Below are 19,900 nucleotides of genomic sequence, written 5' to 3'. Positions count from 1 at the left end.
AACCTACAGGAGATGGATAAGTTTCTGGAAACATACAGTCCACCAAGATTGAATCAAAAGAGACTAACCACTTGAACAAACTGGTCACTAGAAATGAAATTGAATTGGCAAAAAAAAAAAAAAAAAAAAAAAAAAAAACCTGCCTACAAATAAATGTCCAGGACCGGACAGCTTCACAATGGAATTCTACCAAACATACAAAGAGGAACTAATACCAGTCCTTCTCAAACTCTTTCAGAAGACTGAAAAAGAGGCAATATTCCCAAACTCATTCTGTAAAGCCACCATCACCCTGATACCAAAACCAGGAAATGCCACCACCAAAACAAATAGAATTACAGACCATTATCACTGATTAACATAGATGCAAAAATCCATACCAAAATACTAGCAAATAGAATCCAACAGCACATTAAAAACTGTACACATCATGATCAAGTGGGGTTCATCCCAGGGACACAAGGATGTTTCAACATACGCAAATCAATCAATGTAATACATCACATCAACAAAAGAAAGGAAAAAAAAAAGTGATCTTCTCAATAGATGGAGAAAAAGCTTTTGATAAAATTCAACAGCTATTTATGATAAAAACTCTCACCATTGTGGGTATAGAGGGAACATATCTCAACATAATAAAAGCTACAGCCACCATAATACTCAACGGTGAAAAGCTCAAAATCTTCCCTCTAAAATCTGGGACAAGACAAGGCTGGCCACTATCACCACTCCTATTCAATATAGTCTTGGAAGTCCTAGCCACAGCAATCAGCAAGAGAGAGAAATAAAAGGGACCCAGATTGGAAAAGAAGAGGTAAAAGTGTCACTATACGCATTATGACAAGATACCACATATAGAAAACCCTAAAAGGTCCACACAAAAATTACTAGAAATAATCAAAGAATTCAGCAAGGTAGCAGGTTACAAGATTAACATTCAAAAATCAGTTGCATTTCTTTACACTAATGGTGAATCAACAGAAAAAGAAAGTAAAGAAACAATTCCCTTTAAAATGGCATCCAAAGTAATAAACTATCAGGAATAAATCTAACTAAGGAGGTGAAAGACTTATTCATGGAAAACTATACAAACACTGATTAAGGAAATTAAAGACTTAAAAAATGGAAAAAATATCCCATGCTCGTGGAGTAGAAGAATCAATACTGTTAAAATGGTCACCCTGCTCAAAGCAATCTACAGATTTAATGCGATCCCTATCAAATTACCCAGGACATATTTCACAGAACTACAACAAATCATAATAAAATTTATATGGAAGCACAAAAGACCTAGAATTGACAAAGCATCACTGAAGAAAAAGAAAGAAGCTGGAGAAATAACCCTCCCAGATTTCAGACAATACTATAGAGTTACAGTAATCAAAACAGCATGATATTGGTACAAAAACAGACATATGGACCAATGGAACAGACTAGAGAGCCCAGAAATGAACCCACAAACTTTTCATTAACTAATCTTTGACAAAGGAGGCAAGAACATATAATGAAACAAAGACAGGCTCTTCAGCAAATGGTGTTGGGAAAACTGGACAGCAGCATGTAAATCACTGAATCTAGAACACTCCCTTACACCATACACAAAAATAAACTCAAAATGGATCAAAGACTTAAACATAAGACAAGATCCAGTAAACCTCCTAGAAGAAAACCTAGGCAAAGCATTATCTCTCATACATCTCAAAATGTTCTCCAAGGGCAGTCTACCCAAGCAATAGAAATAAAACAAGAATAAACAAATGGGACCTAAGTAAACTTGCAAGCTCTTGCACAGCACGGGAAACCATAAGCAAAACAAAACAACAACTTACAGAATGGGAGAAAACTTTTGCAAAAGATGGAACTGACAATGGCTTGAACTCCAGAACATATAAGCAGCTCATACGACTTAATATGAAAAAAACAAACAATCCCATCCAAAAATGGGCAGAAGACCTAAACAAGCAATTCTCCAAAGAAGAAATACAAATGATCAATAGGCACATGAAAAATGCTCAATATCACTAATTATCAGAGATTTGCAAATCAAAACTGCAGTGAGGTACCACCTCACACCAGTGAGTATGGCTGTCATTCAAAAGTCCACAAATGACAAATGCTGGAGAGGCTGTGGAGAAAAAGGAACCCTCTTACACTGCTGGTGGGAATACAGTTTGGTGCAGCCACTTTGGAAAACATATGGAGATTTCTCAAAAGACTAGGAACTGACTTACCATACAACGCAGGAATCCCATTCTTGGGTATATATCCAGAAGGAACCTGACATCAAAAATACACCTGCACCCCAATGTTCACAGCAGCACTGTTTACAATAGCCAAGACATGGAAAAAGCATAAATGTCCATAGAAAGATGACCGGACAAAGAAGATATGATACACCTATACAATGGAGTACTATTCAGACATGAAAATGAAAATATAATGCCATTTGAAGCAACATGGATGTCCCTGGATAATGTCATTCTAAATGAAGTAAGCCAGAAAGAGAAAGAAAAATACCATATGTTGCTCATATGTGGAATCTTAAAAAAACAAATAAACAAAAAACAAATAAACTTAAATGTAAAACAGAAACAGACTCACAGACATAGAATGCAAACTTGTCATTGCCAGGGGAGAGGAGGGTGGGAAGGGACAGACTGGAAGTTCAAATTGTGTACATACTGACAGGTATATATAGAATAGATAAACAAGTTTATACTGCATACCACATGGAAATATATACAAGATCTTGTGGTAGCTCATGGTGGAAAACGATGTGACAATGAATAAGCATATGATTGAAAAATTGTGCTCTACACTTGCAATTGACACAACATTGTAAACTGAGTATAACTCAATAAAAAATAAAATAAAAGGAATATTAAAATAAATAAAACAGTTGTCCTGGGGTCCCCTACTCCTCCCAATGCCAGAACCCTAGGCTGGGGAGCCTGATGCTGGGCTTATTATTCCCACTCCTGTTGTGACTTATTCTTCACCTTGTGAGTTGCCCACAGTGAGGGATATGGGGTCCACCTATATCATGAGAATGCCCCTCCTACCATCCTGCTGTGGTTCCGTCTCTGTGTTTCCACTGAAGATCTTCTTTTGCTAGGATCCAGTCTTTTTTTTTTTTTTTCTTGGATGCTTGTTTAGCAGTCAGTTGTGGTTTCACTGTAGTCATGAGGAGAGGCAAATAGTGGAAACCTATCAGCTGGCTTTCAGCAGAGTCACTGCAGGCCAGAAGGAACAACCATGATATATTTAAAGTACTCAAAGGAAAAAACCTAGAATCTAGGCCACCTACTCAACAAAGTTATTAATCAGAATTGAAAGAGAATTAAAAAGCATCTCAGATGAGCAAAAACTAAGAGTTCATCATTCCTAAACTGACGTCACAAGAAGTATTAAAAAGTTTTCCTTATGTGAAAAAGAACAAGAAGAACTTATGTGAAGAGGGAAATCCCACTTGAAAGGCAAAAATGGAGCAATGGCTGTGAATCAAACACTTAAACAAGCTACTACAAAGACTAAGAGACAAAATTTGTAAAAACTATACTTACAATAAACACTTATAGGATGCATATGAAGATGTAAAAAATACAATCAAAAAAGGAGTGGAGAGGGAGTAAAAGAGCAGATCTTTTTTGAACTTATATAACCTTAAATGACAATCACTTTAAAACAATCAGATACTGTAACAAAGCAACTTATATGAACCTCATGCTGTCCATAAATCAAAAACCTACATTAGGTATGCAAAAACAAGTGAGAAGCACAAATGTAACAATAAAGAAAATCAACTACCCATAAGGGAAGAGTATGAAAGAAGGACAGAGAAGAACTACAAAAACATGTAGCAAGGTGGCAGGATACAACATTAACATGCAAAAATCAGTTGCATTCTTTACTCTAACGATGAAATAGTAAGAAAAGTAAGTAAAGAAACAATCCCCTTTAAAATCACAACCAATAAATGATAAAATACTTATGAATAAATCTGACCAAGCAGGTGAAAGACTTATACATGGATAACTACAAAATACTGATTAAAGAAATTAAAGATGACTTAAAGAAATGGAAAGAAATTCTATGCTCTTGGATTGGAAGAATCAATATTGTTAAAATGGCCGTACTGTTCAAGGCAATCGACCGATTTAATGCAATCCCTATGAAATTACCCAGGACATTTTTCACAGAACTAGAACAAATAATCCTAAGATTCCTATGGACTCATAAAGACCCAAAATTGCCAAATCAATATTGAAGAAAAAGAATAAAGCAGGAGGAATGACCTTCCACAACTTCAGATGAACCTACAGAGATACAATAATCAAAATAGTGTGGTACTGGCATGAAACCAGACATATACATCAATGGAACAGAACACAGAGCCGAGAAATAAACACAGACCTACAGTAAATTAGTCTTCAGCACAGGAGGCAAGCACACACACTGCAGTAAAGACAGTCTCTTCTGCAAATGGTGCAGGGAAAACTGGATAGCTGCATGCAAATCAATGATGTTAGGACACTCCCCCACACCACACACAAAAACAAATTCAAAATGGCTTAAAGACTTAAATATAAGACAAGACACTACAAGCCTCTTAGAAGAAAACATAAGCAAACTATTCTCTCACATACTTCTCAGCAATGTTCTCCTAGGGCAGTGTACTCAAGCAATGCAAATAAAAGCAGAAAATAAACAAACGGGACCCAACTGAACTTACAGGCTTTTGCACAGCAAATGAATCCTTAAGCAAACAAAACGGCAACCTACGGGATGGGAGAAAATATCTGCCAATGATGCGACTGACAAAGGCCTAATTTCCTGAGTATACACACAGCTCACACAAATTCATAACACAAAACAAGCGACCCAATCCCAAAACGGGCAGAAGATATAAACAAGCATTTCTCCAATGAAGACGTAAGGCCAATGGGCACATGAAAAAATGCTCAATACTTCTCATTATCAGAGAAATGCAAAGCAACACTACAATGAAGTATAACCTCACACCAGTCAGAATGGCCATCATGAATGAGAAATGCTGGAGAGGTTGTGGAGAAAAAGGAAGCCTCCTACACTGTCACTGGGAAATGCAGTCTGGTAAAGCCATTATGGAAAACAGCATGGAAATGCCTCAAAAAACTAAAAATAGACTTACCCTATGAATCAGCAATCCCACTTCTGGGTATATATCCGGAGGGAACTCCAAATCGAAAAGGGACCTGTCCCCTAATATTCACAGCACCACTATATACAACAGGCAAGACATAGAAGCAACCTATAATGTAGCAACAGATGACAGGATAAAGAAATTGTGGTATATAGATATGCATTGGAATACTACTCTGCCATTAAAAAGGATGAAATAATGCTATTTGCAGCAAGGTGGATGGACCCAGAGAATATCATTCTAAGTGAAGCAAACCAAAAGGGGAAAGAAAAATACCACATGATATCACTTCACATGATATCATGTGGAATCTTAAAGAAAAAGAAGAAAGAAACAAGGACACTATGAATTCATCTACAATACAGAAACAGACTCGTACATATAGTTAACAATCTCATGGTTACCAGGGAAAGGGGGTGGGAAGGGATAAATTTAGGAGTTGGAGACTTACAAATATTAGCCACTATATATGAAAATAGATTTAAAAAAGTGTTTCTTCTCTATAGCACAGAAACTTACATTCAATATCTGGTAATAACCTATACTGGAAAAGCCGCTACTGCCACCACCTGAGGAAGCAAGAGAAGAAAGGAGAGTTACCCTGGGCTAGAGCCCGGTCCTCCACAAGTCCTTGCCCGCTGTTGACGCTGCCCTAGACAGCACTGCACCCTCCTCCCAGGAGCCGGCTGGCATGAATATGTGTCTCCGAACCCGGGGCAGCAGAGGCCGCCCCGAGAACAGGCCCTGGAGGAGATGGCAGCAAGTCCACCTGCTCCCCTTGAGGACAGGCACCCCTCCTCTCAGCCGCCGCCCACTGACTGCACCGCACCAGCCTCCAGGGAGCAGGCCATGGTCTGAGGGCCGGTTGGAGATGTTCCGGGGCCACACCCGCTTTCCCAAACCCGGGAATAAGAGTCAGGGCAGACGAAGGGTTCAGGGAATACTAAGGAGACGGAACAGCACCACGAACCAGGCGGCGGCCTCAGAACCTCCTCAGGGTCCTAACGGGCCTCGTGGCCCGGGACTCAGCTAAGCACCCCTAACCATGCGCCTCCCCAACTGCGCAGCTCAGACAGCACTCACCTGCTCCATGCCCCATCCAGCGCCCCTTCACCTCCTAGGCGGCGGCAGCGGAGGAGACTGTAAGCGTCGGCCCAGACCCCAGGCCTTGCTCCTTTTCAGGGAGCTGCTCCAGGAACAACTGGCTCCCACCTGGCTGCCACACGCTCTGCGCGGGTTCCGCTGTCCGTGCGTCTGTGCGTTTGCGCATGCGCCCCCCTCCCCATCCCACCGGCATCGGGGACTTTTGGCTGGGGCTCCTGCTGTACCGGAAGCGGCGCCTGGGGCCAGGAGGACCTGGGTGGGGCCCTGCGGTGGGGCGGTGGGCTGGGACCCCACCCTTCTGCAGGCACACTCTCCTGCGGGCCTACCCTCCTGCCCGCCACACCGCTGCCCGCCATTCCCCAGATCTCCATCCCCAGTGCCCCCAAACCGCCACCAATGGGGTCCTGGCACTCAAAGCCACGACCGCCCTGGGCCGGGCCACACCCCCAGCCCCACTCCCCTTGCTAGCCTCTCCCTTCCCGATACTATCCTCCCATCCTGGACAGGCCCAGTCTCTCACCAGACCCCGAAGATGGGGCTCCTTCTCCTCACACCGAGGTCCCTGACACATACTCCATCCTGCTAGGTCCTAAATTATGGCCCCTACACCCCACCTTCACCCCTCATGCCTCACCACAGGACCTCCAACATCCCGAAGTGGTCCCCCTCACCCCTCAACTGGGTCAGTTCCTTCTGAGCGGCCCGTCACCTCTCAGCCTGTACCCCCTTTACCGCGGGTTCCCCCCTCACTCCTAGTGCACCCCTCCCTGGAGATGACTCTCTCACCACTCACCCCGTGGTTGGGGTTTGGTAGTCGGGACTCCAGTCCCCACGGTGACTTCCACCAGCGAGGTTTCCGGCCTAGTGTGCACCTGCATAGCTAGTGTCTGAGGCTACAGGGCGAGGCGGGCCGAACTGGAGGCAGATACAATTCCCGCCCTGGTGTCCTGAACCCTGCACGCTGTGCCTCATCTGAGTCTGAGTGTCAGGGTGATCTCTGGCTGCCCGCAACTGGCCTGTGGACCTGGGGTGGCTGATGGTCCTGATGGTGATCCAGACCCCTAGGGCAGAAGCACTGGGAATGCGGATCTGCAGGGATTGGGGAGTTTGGAGGGTGCAGCTAAGCCCAGAGATGGAGAGCAGGTAGTTGGCTGTGTGCACAGGGCTGTGTGCATGGATTGGGCTAAGCCCATGTGGGTGCAGGGACCTTGTTCATTCACACTGGGCCAAAGGAAAGAGGGATGGGAGCTTTTAAAATGTTCATGTTAGGAAGCCAAGGCTGGAGAACAAAGCAGGCCAGGCCACTGTGGAACCCGCCATGTTGCTCGTCCCTTGCATCAGGGGAGACTGACTGTTGACTGGCCTATGAGATGTCCCTTGCCATGGTATGGTTTACAGGCAATTGAAGGGACTTTGTCTGCAATTTTAATCACCAATAATTGTTACTTTCTCTGCAGGACATCAATTCCACAGTCATGGTGAACCTGGAAGGACTCCTGCCTGAACCCCAGCCTGGGGCAGAGGAGGACCCACCTGTAAACATCCTCTTACCTCTCACCAAAAGGCACTGTAATAGAAAAGAACAGATCTGAATCCATATTAGATCTGTTCCTTTTCCTTTAAACCTGTCTTCTGTTATCTAGGCTTATTCTTGCTTGCTCTGCACCTTTTGTAAAACAATGTTGCCTTTAGCCTGAAATATGCATGAGGGCCTATTCTCAAGGCTCTGACCTTTAAGGATATTAACACTTTTGCCCTCCTATAAAGATAACAAGTTGCAGGATAGAACATAACCTTTGCTTTCTTCGAGGTTTTACAGGGATACCATGATCCAACCCACGTGGACCACTGCAAAGGAGTCCAAGAACAAAGAAATCCTACACCAAGAAGTTTGTAGCAACGAACCACAGCCCAACCCCTTTTCAATAGAAAAGGAACCTGAAGTCTGACATGGGGAAGATGGTTCTCCAGGACGTAGTCTACCATTTTCTTGGTCTATAGCTGTCCACGTGGGTCAGGTCATGGTGCCCCTGCAAAACCTCTGACAAAACAAGTTATTTCCTATTTGGCAAATTATTCTCTTTATATCAGTGCAAAAGTGTTAATATGCTTAAAGGTCAGAGCCTTGAGAACAAGCTCTTTCATTTACCAGACAGGCTAAAGGCAACATTGTTTTACAAAAGGTGCAGAGCCAGCAAGGCTAAGCCTAGAAGACAGGGTACAGGGTTAAAGACAAAAGAACAGATCTAATATGGAGTCAGGTTTGTTCTTTTCTATTAGAGTAACATCTAGTTATATGTTTTAAGTTTACAAGAATAAAGTTTAGCCTTTTCCCATTTAAAATTCTGCAATTCAGGAGCATTAAGTGCACTCATAATGCTGTGAGACCGACACCACTCTTTGGTTTCAGACTATTTCCTTCCGCAAAGTAAAAACTTGTATTCAAAGCACAGCCCACATCCTCCCTCCCCCAGCCCGAGAAAAACCCCAATCCCCTTTCTCTTTCTGTGTCTTTACCTATCCTAGAAGTTCCCTGTTAATGAAATCATATAAAAGGTGGCTTTTTGTGTGTGCCCACATAACTTAAGAGGGGACTGGTGATTTTTTTGTGTGTGTTTACATGAATTAGCATGTTTGTATTTTGAAAGGAAAAATCCAGATGAATTAAAGATAATATGTACAAAATAAAGCCCTTTTAATAACTCTGTGCATCATCTGGGGGTAGGCACTGCTGTTCTAATTATGAAACCAGAGCCAAAAGGGAGATGCTTAGCTCTTCCTGTGGTGAAACAAATCAAACAAAACCAAAGAACAAACAAAGGCCAAGAAAGACAGCTGGAAAGCCAAACCACAACGTGGAAAAAGCTTTCCTCATGACCCAAGGTCAGGGAATGATTTCATATCCCTGTGGGCCAAAAACCTCATGAAACCCAGTGTTCTAAAAAGAAACAGAACACACACACAGGCAGTTCCAATGAGAGGCAGTGCAGGTGGCCAGTGTGCTCGAGATGCTCAACCTCTCAGGTGAGGACACAGGCAGACGGACACACTGTGGAGGCAGCACTGGTCACCATCGCACTGGCAGGTCTTTAGCCTGGTGACAACGTGAGGAGGCATAGGCCCCAGCAGGCCCCTTGGAGGGAAGAGTGAACAGACGCTCCTCTCCGGGGGAACAGTGTGCAGGACGCATCAAAGGGCCACAGGTGCATCACTTCCCCAGCGGTACTGATCCTTAGAGATGATCCCACCATAGTGTTTGCACAACTTTCAAAGATTTTTTTTTTCTTCAGTAACATGAATACCGCATAATATGTCATCAAGGCATTTTCAGAAGTGATCTGCCCTGGGTCCTAAAAATACACACACATGAATACACACATATACACGTAAACATATGCACACATTCGTACAGGAAAGAGACAGACAGGCTGAAACACAGAGAGGCAGAGGGAGAGAGAGAAACAGAGAGAGACAAGACAGACAGAGAAGAACTGAGAGAAAGAGAAAGAATGAACACTGGAGCTGGGAATGTGTGGAAGTCATGCACGTTTTCACAAGTCAGTCTACATGTCAGAACCTGGTCCCAATGTCCATCCACCCTGCAGGGGAGGGTGTGGGGATCACACAAGGATGTGTGACCAGAAGGCAAACAAGCAGGGAGACACTGTGGGGCAGCTCACCCTAGAGGCCCAGCTGAGACACTGAGCCTGAATCTGAATATGACAGAATGACTTAGGAGGTTGTATGCCAGAGTGGACAATTTCAGAATTGTATTTAATTTCAACCTGGGGACAGGGAGCTGGGAAGCAGGCGACAAGAAGGGTGACTTTCCCCATTCCTCAGGGCAGACCCCAGCCTGTGTAGGGTGTGCTCTGTGCTCTGCCAGCCCTGTGTGGTGTCCTTCATTCGCTAGGTCTGTGCACGAGCTCCCTGTGATCCCAGCCCATGGGGGTGACATATGCAGTGGACATTTATGTGTCTATAGACTTATGGCTTACCTAGGAATCAGGGGCCTGAATGATGCCCTCTGCACTGATGGGGGACTGGGGAGACACTGAAAGGCACGTGGCTTGTCCAGGGTGACAGCACTGCTGACGGGGGAGCCGGGTCTGAACCCAGCTGTGTCCTCAGAGGTGTGTCCAGAGCTGGTGCCCTGGCTGCATCCAGGTCTCCCCAGGGCTAAGGGCTGAGCTGAGTTGGTGTCACTGTGTGTGGACATGGCATGGGGTGGGAAGTGAGACATCGGCAGCCCAGAAATGCCCTTGGGGAGCTTTGTGTCAGGAGGAAGCTTGGGGAAGGGGACCCCAGGAAGTGACCTCACAATAGAGCTCAACAGAACTTGGAACCTAGTTCCAAGTTCCAAGACACCGACTTTGTAGAGGAGCTCCCTACTCAGCTCACTTGGTTGGTAAACAGTGCAACCCAGAGATGTTCTGCTGCATCCCAACACCCAAGGCGCGGCCTGTGGAATGCTTGCAACAAGGGACTGTATCATCGGTGCTGACACTGGGTGAATCTTCACCCCAGGCGCCTCTGGACTTTTGGCCAGAGGGACCCAAAGGTAACACAGGGAGTCCTAGGGCAGGCTTACCGAGGCCGTGCGACCACTCAGATCCCACCTGGGTAGCCCCACAGCCCTTTCCTGGCTGGTGCAGATGGGGCCGTCATGTTGGGGTGGGAGGGTCCTGCCTCAAGCAAGAGCAGGCTGAGGAAGAGTCAGAGGCCTGTGAGGGCCGTCACGTCCACAACCCGGGTCCAAGATGGCTGGCTGGGATGTGGAGAGCCAGGGCAGGGCCCTGCTGCCTGAGGTGGAGCCCATGCCCTCTGGGTGTGTCTCTTCCCTCCCGGGTGACTGAGCTGACCAAGGTCCCAGTCTGATGTGGCAGCAGAGGGTCGAGGGAGCAGAAGCAGGGTGTGGTCCTGGCCAGGCAGGGCTCTGAGACTTCCGGGCCAGGGTGGCCGCTGGTCACTATCATTGCAGAGCCAGACACCACAGGAGCTGGTGGACAAGGACACCCATTCCACATCCCCGAGTGAGGGGCTGGTGCGCCACACTTCTGAGGCCCAGCACAGGCTCCGGGTGGATCTGGACATGGAGGTGTCCCCACTACCACGGCCCATATGTGAACAGGGCAGGCCTCCTGCCCAGACAACACCCAGGCCTCTCACCAGGGTCATGCCCGGGGCTGACGGGCAGCTCAGCACACCCAGCTCCGACCTGGAGCACCGTGCCCTCCTCCCTATGAGTCAGGTGGAGGACCAGGAGCCAACAGAGGCCTAGCCCGAAGGTGAGAAGGGCAGGGCTGGGTGCCTGTGTGTAGGTGAGGGAGGGCCGAGGGCTGGGCCACACAGGGAGGCATCCCCAGAGGCTGCTGTTGGGACCAGAGCAAAGACTGGCTTCAGACCACCTGTCTGGAAGAATTCAGTCACAGAACACATCCTGTGGGCACTTCCTGTGTGACACGTGTCTGAAAAGCTCTGGGAAGTTTTCTGTTCTTGAAAAGGCACATGGAAAGGGATGCACGTGGGGAAATTGTTTTTCTGTCACAGCTTGAGCATTTCCACAAGACTCAAAGCTCTATCCAAGTCTAACAGTTACAGATCCAGAGCAGGCGGGGTAGGGGAAGATGCCAGAGACCAAACAAAGGACGATCTGGGCCCACCAGGAGACCCCAAGCTCCGGCTTGCAGCTCCCACTGCTCCTCCAGAAACTACACCTGGAATGCTGGGCAACGGAGAACCAGTTCAGGCATCACCACCCCGTAGGGCTGAGCACCCTCTGCCCCCAGCCACACCTTCTTCTCCAAATTCCCACGGTCAATCCCCTCCCCCACCCAAAGTTGACTTCCCTTCCCTGGAGTTGTTTTCGTTTGGTTTTTCTTTAGTTTCCTTTGTTTCTTTCACATCTTCTATGATATCCTTTATTTTTATGTTTTTAGTTTCTTGCAATAAAATATAGACATTTTCCCTTTTGGACTGTGCAATTCAGGAGGATTAGGTGCATTCACAATGCTGTGCGACCATCACTACTATCTAGTTTCTCACTATTTCCTTCCTCAAAGTAAAATCCTGGATCCAAAGCACACACTCTGCTTCCTTCCTCCCCAGTCCCTGACAACCCCAAGTCCTCTTCCTCTCTGCCTGTTTTTACCTCTCCTGGATATTCCCTATGAGTGAAACCATGTGAAAGGTGGCTTTTTTCTGCCAGCCCACGTGGTTTAAGTGGGGGATGGTGAATTTTTTTTGTTTTCACTTGAAATAGCACTTTTCACTTTGCCTCCCCCTAGGAGCTTCCTAAGTAAGAACATACCCGAAACAGGCTCGCACACACATTTTTGTCTGAGGATCTGCTTCCTGGGGAGCTCAGCCTGAGACAATCCCTACAGATCTTAACACAGCACTCACGTATTAACGCTGGCTTTTTGCTTTCTTCTATATATGTGATCTCATCGATGAAGTCACAAGTGATTTTAGGGAAGGAACTACACTTATTGCGTCATCAGTTTTCCTCATCGTCTCCTGAGCAGCACAGAATTTTATATAGGACGGGGAGTGTGAGTCAACTTTTCAGTGCCAAAGTTTTCCATTATATTGCAAGTTTTCATTTCTACCACCTGGAGTTCAGGAAACTAATGAGTTTACTGAAATGCATGTAAAATATGTAAATACTATTCATATAAGGTATGTCATTATTGGAGCCCAAGCTCCTGGTTTTGGATGTACATCATTTTTGTACATATCCACCAAAGGGGAGGTCAGCTGGGAGAAGACAGCCTATACTTTCAGGAGTCAATGACTGAACATAACGTGCAGGCTTATCCTTTTGAACTGGAAGATTGAAGGGTATCTGGCTGTTATTTATAGCAGTTCACAATGTCACTGAGTCAGAGGGACCTCGGGACCATCTGCTGTCTGACCTTCTTCTACCCAGTTGGTAAATTGCAAAGAGTTCAATATAGTCTTAACATTTCAAGTAAGAACGTGAAAACACCTCTTGGTAAACCAGATGAAGAAATAACCAAGTGGAAAAGGGTCTCCCATCAGATTCTATGCCCATTTTCCTGGATCCTCTGTGTGTTAAGATCTCTGTGCTTTGGAGATGGATGACCTGGGCCCCACCTCCATCATCGTTAATTAGTATTAGAAAAGTCACTCCTCTTCCAACCTCAGCTTCCTTATCTGTCAAAGAGGGAAAAAGTAAAGGCACCAACTTCATAAAGGGCTTGTGAGGGATAAAGTAAATGAAGTAATTACTGAGTATTGTGCCCAGTATGGTCTTGGGCACCTCCAACCCCCACTGTCATCATTATCACAGCAGGGACTCTCAGTATGTGCATAAGAAGTGGGGTGTGAGCTACTGGATTGGTTTCCATCTCCCCTGAGGCCTGCCTTGGGGGCAGCATCTGCTTCCCTAGGTTCTAGGGATGAAATTCTCCTGGTTAGCTTGCTCCCAGGAGGCTTGTGTGGTGTGGTCAGGGGTCTGGGGGTATGGCAGTGACAGAGGCAGGTGTATGGGACCTGCCCAGTATACTCTGCTCTGGTCATCTTGCTCCCATCTCCCATTCAGACAAGCCTGGAGTCTGCGAACAATATTCTTCAACTTCCTGCTTATGAAAATGCTAAGGAGGAATGCATAAAGGCTATCGGTCCCTTTAAAGGGACGGCTCCATTGACTGAATATATAAAATTGTGCCAGAGAGTGGGAACAGAAAGTTTTAAGACCAATATTATGTTGCAAGCCATGGCAGGATTGGAATTAGGAAAAACTTTTCAAGGCAAATGTTTTAATTGTGGAAAAATTGATCATACAAAAAAGGAATGAAGAAATACAGAACAAAAGGCTGCACCAGAAAATTTTATGAGAAATAAGAAGGAAAAATCTCCTGGAGTCTGTCCAAGATGTGAAAAAGGAAATCAGTGGGCAAACCAATGTTGGTCTGTGTTGCATAAGGATGGGACAATGCTTCAGGAAAGCTTCAATAGGGACTTGCTCCCAGCCCCGTGACAAAAGGGAGTGTTCCCTGTACATGCCAGTGCGAACAAAGATTACAGCACAATGTCATGGAATTATCCCCAGAAACCGCAGGGAGTGCCTCCATCGATATCCCCTGTTTAAATTCACTTATTCTTATGCCAGGAGAGGAACCATCATTAATAGAAACAGAAATGTATGGACCTCTTCCTCCTGGGACAGTGGGCCTGTTATTAGGAGGATCGAGTTTAACTTCTCAAGGTGTCCGGGTTCATACTGGGGTGACAGATAGTGACTATGCAGGAGAAATTAAGATTATGATGTCATCTACAAAGCCATGAAAAGCAGAAAAAGGAAATAAAACTGCTCAGCTGCCGCTACTGCCATACTACCCTGCAGGTGTCGGCAACAATGTGCGAGGAAACGAAGGATTTGGAAGTACAGGAAAGGTGGGAGTGTTTTCAACCAAAAAGATTCTGGATTCACATCCTGTCTATAATGTGAAAATACAAGAAAAATCTTTCAGAGGCTTAATTGATTCTGAAGCGGACATTTCTATCATTAGTTCTACTCACTGCCGAGTCGATGGCCAACACAGCCAGCAAATATTGATGTTGTGGGTGTAGGGAGAACCCAGGGATTAAAATGTAGCAGTCTGATCCTTGAATGTCGAGGCCCTGATGGTCAGACAACTAAGATACAACTTTATATTGCTGACTTGCTGATAAATCTATGGGGGAAAGACTTATTAAAACAATGGAAAGCTAAAATTTACATTCCTCTCCCAATCTAGACAAATAAGCCAAGCAATGATGGCACATCAAGGTTACCTGCCTGCTATAGGATTGGGGAAAATCAATCAAGGAATGTTAAGCCCAATAGAGCCTAAAATAAATAAAAACAAAAGATATCCCATGTTCCTGGATTGGAAGAATCAATATTGTTAAAATGGTCACACTGCCCAAGGCAATCTACAGATTTAATGCAATCCCTATCATATTACCCAGGACATATTTCACAGAACTACAGCAAATCATAATAAAATTTATATGGAAGCACAAAAGACCTAGAATTGACAAAGCATCACTGAAGAAAAAGAAAGAAGCTGGAGGAAAAACCCTCCCAGACTTCAGACAATACTATAGAGCTACAGTATTCAAAACAGCATGGTATTGGTACAAAAACAGACATATGGACCAATGGAACAGAATAGAGAGCCCAGAAATGAACCCACACACTTTTATTAACTAATCTTCAACAACGGAGGCAAGAACGTACAATGGAACAGACAGCCTCTTCAGCAAATGGTGTTGAGAATACTGGACAACAGCATGTAAAGCAATGAAGCTAGAACACTCCCTTACACCATACACAAAAATAATCTCAAAATGGATCAAAGACTTAAACATAAGACAAGATACAATAAACCTCCTAGAAGAAAACCTAGGCAATGCATTGTCTGACATACATCTCAAAAATATTCTCCTAGGGCAGTCTACCCAAGCAATAGAAATAAAAGCAAGAATAAACAAATGGGACCTAATTAAACCTACAAGCTTCTGCACAGCAAAGGAAAGCATAAGCAAAACAAAATGAAAACCTACGGAATGGCAGAAACTTTTTGCAATGATGAAACCGACAAAAGCTTGATCTCCAGAATATACAAGCAGCTCATACGGCTTAATATAAAAAAAAAAAAAAATCCAAAACTCAGCAGAAGACATAAACAACCAATTCTCCAAGGAAGAAATACAAATGATCAATAGACACATGAAAAAATGCTCAATTTCACTAATTATCAGAGAAATGCAAATCAAAACTACAATGAGGTATCACCTCACACCAGCCAGAATGGCCATCATTCAAAAGTCCACAAATGACAAATGTTGGAGAGGCTGTGGAGAAAAGGGAATCCTCCTACACTGCTGGTGGGAATGCAGATTTGTGCGGCCAGTGTGGAAAACAGTATTGAGATTCCTCAAAAGACTAGGAATCGACTTACCATGTGACCCAGGAATCCCACTCCTGGGCGTATATCCAGAAGGAACCCTACTTCGAAAAGAAACTTACACCCCTATGTTCATAGCAGCACTCTTTACAATAGCCCAGACAGGGAAATAGCCTAAATGCCCATCAACATACAAGTGGATAAAGAAGATGTGGTATATTTATACAATGGAATACTAATCAGCCATAAATAGGACAACATCATGCCATTTGCAGCAATATGGATATTCCTGGAGAATGTCATTCTAAGCGAAGTAATCCAGAAAGAGACAGAAAAATACCATATGAGATCACTCATATGTGGAATCTAAAAAGAAAAGAATAGGACAAATGAGTGTAAATACAGAACAGAAACAGACTCATGAACAAAGAATGCAAACTTCTGGCTGCCAGGAAGGGGGGGTGGGAAGGGATAGACGGGGAGTTTGAAATTTGTAGATACTGACAGGTATATATAGAATAGATAAACAAGAACATACTGTATCGCACAGGGAAATATATACAAGATCTTGTGGTAGCTCACAGTGAAAGAGAATGTGACAATGAATATATGCATGTTCATGTATAACTGAAAAATTGTGCTCTATACTGGAAATTAACACAACATCGTAAATGACTATAACTCAGGAAAATAAAATTTAAAATAAAGAAAGAAGAATCAGATAACTAAATGCTTATCTAGCACACACTGAATTCTGCTTCGGGGAAGGGAGTGGTATTCAGCATTTAATCTGAAATTGTAAATACTCCTGAATAGAAACAAAACACATAGGCTCATGGAAACTCATCTTAGTAGTGAGAAGAATCCAGTTAAGCCTCTTCATTTTACAGGAGGGGAGACTGGGTCCCGGCATCTGTCCATCTGGCAATCAGCAGCAAAACTCTCCTAGTCCTCATGTCTTGCACTATATCAAAAACCAACAGATCTGTACTAGTCCTATATTCATAAAAGTCACTTCTGCATTTTTCCAACAGTAGGTAATCTAAGTGTCTTGCAAAATACTTCCCAAAGAGTCAGGAAATCACACCAGTTTACTGAAATACAAAAATATTTAGTTACATATTAAAACAGCTTGAACTTTATTCTCTCTATTTAAAAAGTGACATGTCAAATCAATGTTTTGATATTTTAAAACCTATTAAGAGTACAGAAAAAAATCAAAATTTTCTTCAATCACAAAAGAGATAAGGTTATTCCCTGAAAATATTTAATGTTGATTGTTCTAAATTAATGGTTCTGGTCATATTCCTACAAATTTAAAAGTTCTAGTGGATGGTTACATGGCAATACGAATTCTGAGTTGTAAAAATACACATTCTATGTAAATAAACTTCAAGGTTGTCTGCTTAAGACACTTTAGTCCCTATCTTACTAGAATGACATTAATTTCATGAAAACTTCATACTGCACTAACCAAGTCTGTCTGGTCTTCCTCATAAATTCCTGATGTAGGATGAGGCTGCCGCCACAAACTGCCTCAGCTTGAAATTAACACCCAAGGTGAAGCAGCGGATACACATATGTATTCATGATGTCACCTCCTTTCACAGGTCTGGGCCCTTTACTGCCTGAACGGGGGTGAAGTCACCATCCGTGGCAGTGAGGGAAGTGCGGCTCTTCCAGGTCTCACCTGGGCTTCACTGACTGTTTCGCCACAGACTGTCTTCAATGATTCAAAAGCTCTCAAGGTTTTTACACCATGCAATGCTAAATAAAGACATTTCTGCAGACAGAGCCCTTTCTCAGACTTAAACCTTTTTCACGTACACTCAGCAAGGGGGAAAAAGAAACATGACTCTGCAAAATCTCTGAGCCTCACTGCTCACATGAGTAGAACGGCCTCAGCACACGAGGACTCTTCACATTGCAGGGTGACAACAAAACAAAGCCACCCACAGCAACAGGCACTCCCAGAGAGAGGGAGCAGAGGACCGGGGGCTTAGAAAGCTAGAACCTCCTCCCAGAGACAGCAGAGACGATGACGGCAAGGGATAAACACAGTGGGGGGAACACTGACGGGAGGGACCTCAGGTCAGAATCAAGCCCAGGAAAGGGGGAACAGAGACATCTAGACCTGATCTCCTCTATCACATCTCAGGCTGCCTCTTCCCTCTCCAGTAGCTGAGACCCCACGGAAACCACTTGAACGGTCTGAGGAAGAATGATGAACACTTCTTCAAGAACCATCAGATTCATTGGGTACAAAGAGTGCACCCAGGTTCAGTGCGCGCGGCTTCAGTGGTGGTTTATAAATGTTCTCTGCACCACTTGGTGGTGGTGGGGGATGGAATAAATCAGGGAAAAGGAAATTTATGGCATTTCCTCATCTAATACACATCTACTACCAGAGGCTTTCTCCTTGGAGGGAATAATCCATAAAAAAAATAAATAAAAACTCATGCATCAAAAATCACCTGGCAGCTCTGTGTCCCACCTGGATCTCCGCATTCTATTATTACCTGTGCAAGCTCTGCGATATGACAGCTATGTCCTGAACCTTTTAAGGCAATTTCATTCATTAGGGGCCCAAAGGGTCAAAGTCATTCAGCGATCATTTGCAGGTCATCTCCTGAAAAAAATTCTTTGCTGTCTGCAGCTGCTAATGAACATAACCAAATCTAATTTCACTCAGTAAGAGACATTCGTCAACCAGGAAAAAAAGCAGCAGCCCCCAGGCCCTGAATCAGCTGTTAAAACTGACATCTGGGATTAACATCAGCAAATACACAGGATGAAAAGAACCCAGAAGTTCAAGGTCGATCTACCATGAAATGTTATGTATCTGTTCCAGAAATCAACCAATGACTGTAATCATTATCATTCAATAAGACTCAATAAGATCGATGCACATTCAGTAAAATCAGAAGAAAATGTCTCATGTGTGGGATTCTTGATGCAACGGATTTTATACTTTATTTAAACATTAGTCAAGCTTAACTCAGAGGGGACAATAACAAATTACTCCTGCTTGCTGAAGGACTGCCAACGAGCCCAGGACAGAGGCACGGGCAGAGCTTACCTGGGTGGTGTCTGTTGGCTGCCTCGGCAGGAAGTGAGCTGCCCTGGAACCTCTGAGCCCCAGCTTGGCAACCAGTCTCAGCAGGGTAGTGACAGATGACAGAGGCCGAACACAGCCCCTCAGGGTCAGCTGGTCGTTAAAATGAAAGTACAATGAGCAAAATTACGGCCCATCCTCATCCCAGACTGCAGTGACTAAGAATGATTTGGACAGTCTGATTACGTGGAAATGCCAATTTTTCCCCCAAAGGTCAAACCCACAGATCTCTAGTTTTGTTACAAATAGGAACATGCCACCTTTTCTGCTCTGCACGCCCGTGTCAAGGCTGGCAACACGGAAGAATCTCACGGTGCTCAAGGTTCCACTGAGGGACTGAGCCCACACGTGAAACAGGCCATCCAGTCCTTCTTTTAACCAAGAATCTAATGTGCGCTCTGTGGCAGGCTCTGGGCCAGATGCTGGCACTGCAGAGAGATGGATTGAGCAGGAAGGACCCCGAAATGAAAGTGTTTTAAATTAATACCACCTGAAGCAGGACCAGAATACCTTTCCACCTCCTTCACCCTACATTCATCTGGCCCACCTGGAATAAATATCTAACTGGCCTGCCTCCTT

The 19,900-nt window shown here is 44.4% G+C and overlaps 1 protein-coding gene across 13 annotated transcripts in view; it reads right to left on the bottom strand.

The window, feature by feature from the left end:
- The window catches only part of LOC141576215 (uncharacterized), an 88,227-nt gene that overhangs the window by 33,397 nt on the left and 34,930 nt on the right, over positions 1-19,900 (bottom strand). For 5 of the 13 annotated variants that reach the window (XR_012504478.1, XM_074358705.1, XM_074358711.1 and 2 more), the window contains exons 14-15: positions 19,582-19,749; positions 19,286-19,414 (exon numbers count right to left, since the gene is read on the bottom strand). Coding sequence is in view for 10 of the 13 variants with exons in the window: in XM_074358705.1 (XP_074214806.1) it covers positions 19,286-19,414; positions 19,582-19,749 (297 nt within the window). In the remaining 3 variants the exon portion in view is untranslated. Of the gene's footprint in view, positions 1-3,062; positions 3,234-5,701; positions 5,752-16,978; positions 17,301-19,285; positions 19,750-19,900 lie in introns of those variants that run through there. The other 8 variants (XM_074358708.1, XM_074358712.1, XM_074358710.1 and 5 more) reach the window with 6 other exon arrangements.

The sequence above is a fragment of the Camelus bactrianus genome, chromosome X (assembly GCF_048773025.1).
Source record: "Camelus bactrianus isolate YW-2024 breed Bactrian camel chromosome X, ASM4877302v1, whole genome shotgun sequence".
Taxonomy (NCBI): Eukaryota; Metazoa; Chordata; class Mammalia; order Artiodactyla; family Camelidae; genus Camelus; species Camelus bactrianus.
This window is presented reverse-complemented; position numbering and strand designations above follow the sequence as displayed.